The sequence below is a fragment of the Opisthorchis viverrini genome, assembly GCF_000715545.1.
Source record: "Opisthorchis viverrini unplaced genomic scaffold opera_v5_75, whole genome shotgun sequence".
NCBI classification, from domain to species: Eukaryota; Metazoa; Platyhelminthes; class Trematoda; order Opisthorchiida; family Opisthorchiidae; genus Opisthorchis; species Opisthorchis viverrini.
Window position 1 is genome coordinate 1,116,488 of NW_008751732.1, and position 1,336 is coordinate 1,117,823.

The 1,336-nt window shown below is 45.6% G+C and overlaps 1 protein-coding gene across 1 annotated transcript; it reads left to right on the plus strand.

The window, feature by feature from the left end:
* Positions 1–645: 645 nt before the first annotated feature.
* Positions 646–911, plus strand: T265_04549 (hypothetical protein; the record flags this gene model as incomplete). The annotated part of the gene is made up of 2 exons (XM_009169313.1): positions 646–762; positions 801–911. The coding sequence occupies 2 exons, from the start codon at positions 646–648 to the stop codon at positions 909–911; spliced, it is 228 nt and encodes a 75-aa protein (XP_009167577.1).
* Between the last annotated feature and the right edge of the window lie 425 nt (positions 912–1,336).

The following is a 1,336-nucleotide window of genomic DNA, read 5'->3' on the forward strand; positions in this document are numbered from 1 at the left end:
GTATCCTAATGTATTTGTGCTATTCATTAGAATCTGTTCCCAGTTTTCAGACGCAGCGTGCTTACTACTCGTGATTACCGTTGGCCGAAGTCGTTATACGATAAGTGGGAAGCCATGGATAAAGCCGTTGACATAGAAGGAAAGGGCGGCGGAATTCTACCTTTCAAACAGGACAAACCATACGCTTTGTTGGCAAAGATGGTGCTGTTTATTTCGACTGCATACATCCCGCCTTTCATTTATGTTTACCTGCATATGAAGCCGCCTGGTTAAATGTTGTGCAGTTCATTGTGTGGTTTGAACCACGTTAGCTTAGGGGTAATACTACTGAGTTATTACTTTCTTCGGTTTCTGCTTCGCGAAATTGCTTGATTGGTTGGTTGGGTGGGAGGCCCGGTTGTCTGTGATGTTGGTGTGCGCTCTGCGGTGCTGCGGGTGGCATTCGATAATCGAGGCTTCATGAAGTTAATCAACGCGATGATTGCAAGACAGCACCTGTATGCAGGCGGCCGAAAGCACATCGGGGCGCTGGGACGTTTTGATGTAGGAAAGCAACAGGATATGAAGCAATCAGAAAGCACGACCACGATTATCCCCAGCCTTCTATTGGTGTCCACATTAACGATCTGGTTCAACTAATTGTAAATGAGTCGGGCGATGTGGTTATGGCGTGGGGGTTTAAGGCTGAATTTAGGTTTGGTGTTTTGGAGGCAAGGTCTAGTTTCAGGGAAAAATCTATTCACAGCCAATGTATGGAAAAAAGTAAGGCAATGATGATACTTGTACTGGTCTTATAGCAGTTAAGCACATGCATGGATTTTTGGTGTATTACTTTTACAGGTGGTAAAGTTTCCTACCATTTTTTCGCACCAAGCTCGACAGGTACAGTCTATGATCCAGTACTGCGCTAATTTTCGTAAGTCCAAAAATGATTCAGCTTTAGCATCCTTTGGATGCCTAGCTACCATGTCTAAAGAGGGAAGTGCGACGCCTGACCTACCTATGAGCTGCTTAAGCCCAAACAAGAGCGGCTGAGGTGTAACGATCGGGTTCGGACCACAGACCTGATCAGTAATTTCGTGCTTTAACCACTGGGCCATCTCTCTTGCATTTCGAGAAAAGTGATTGATGGTTACCTCACGCGCCTGCTGGTATGTGGAGAGGTACCAGCCAAAATACGAGTTTTCGTGGTTACGAAGACGACAAAAAGTAGGCAAATTAATCATTTCTTGGCAGAGGTGTACCTGCGACAGGGCAGCCACACATAAAAATACTATGGGCAAAGTTGAATCCGAGGTCGCCATATCAACCGTATATACTATCGGTCCCTACCAGA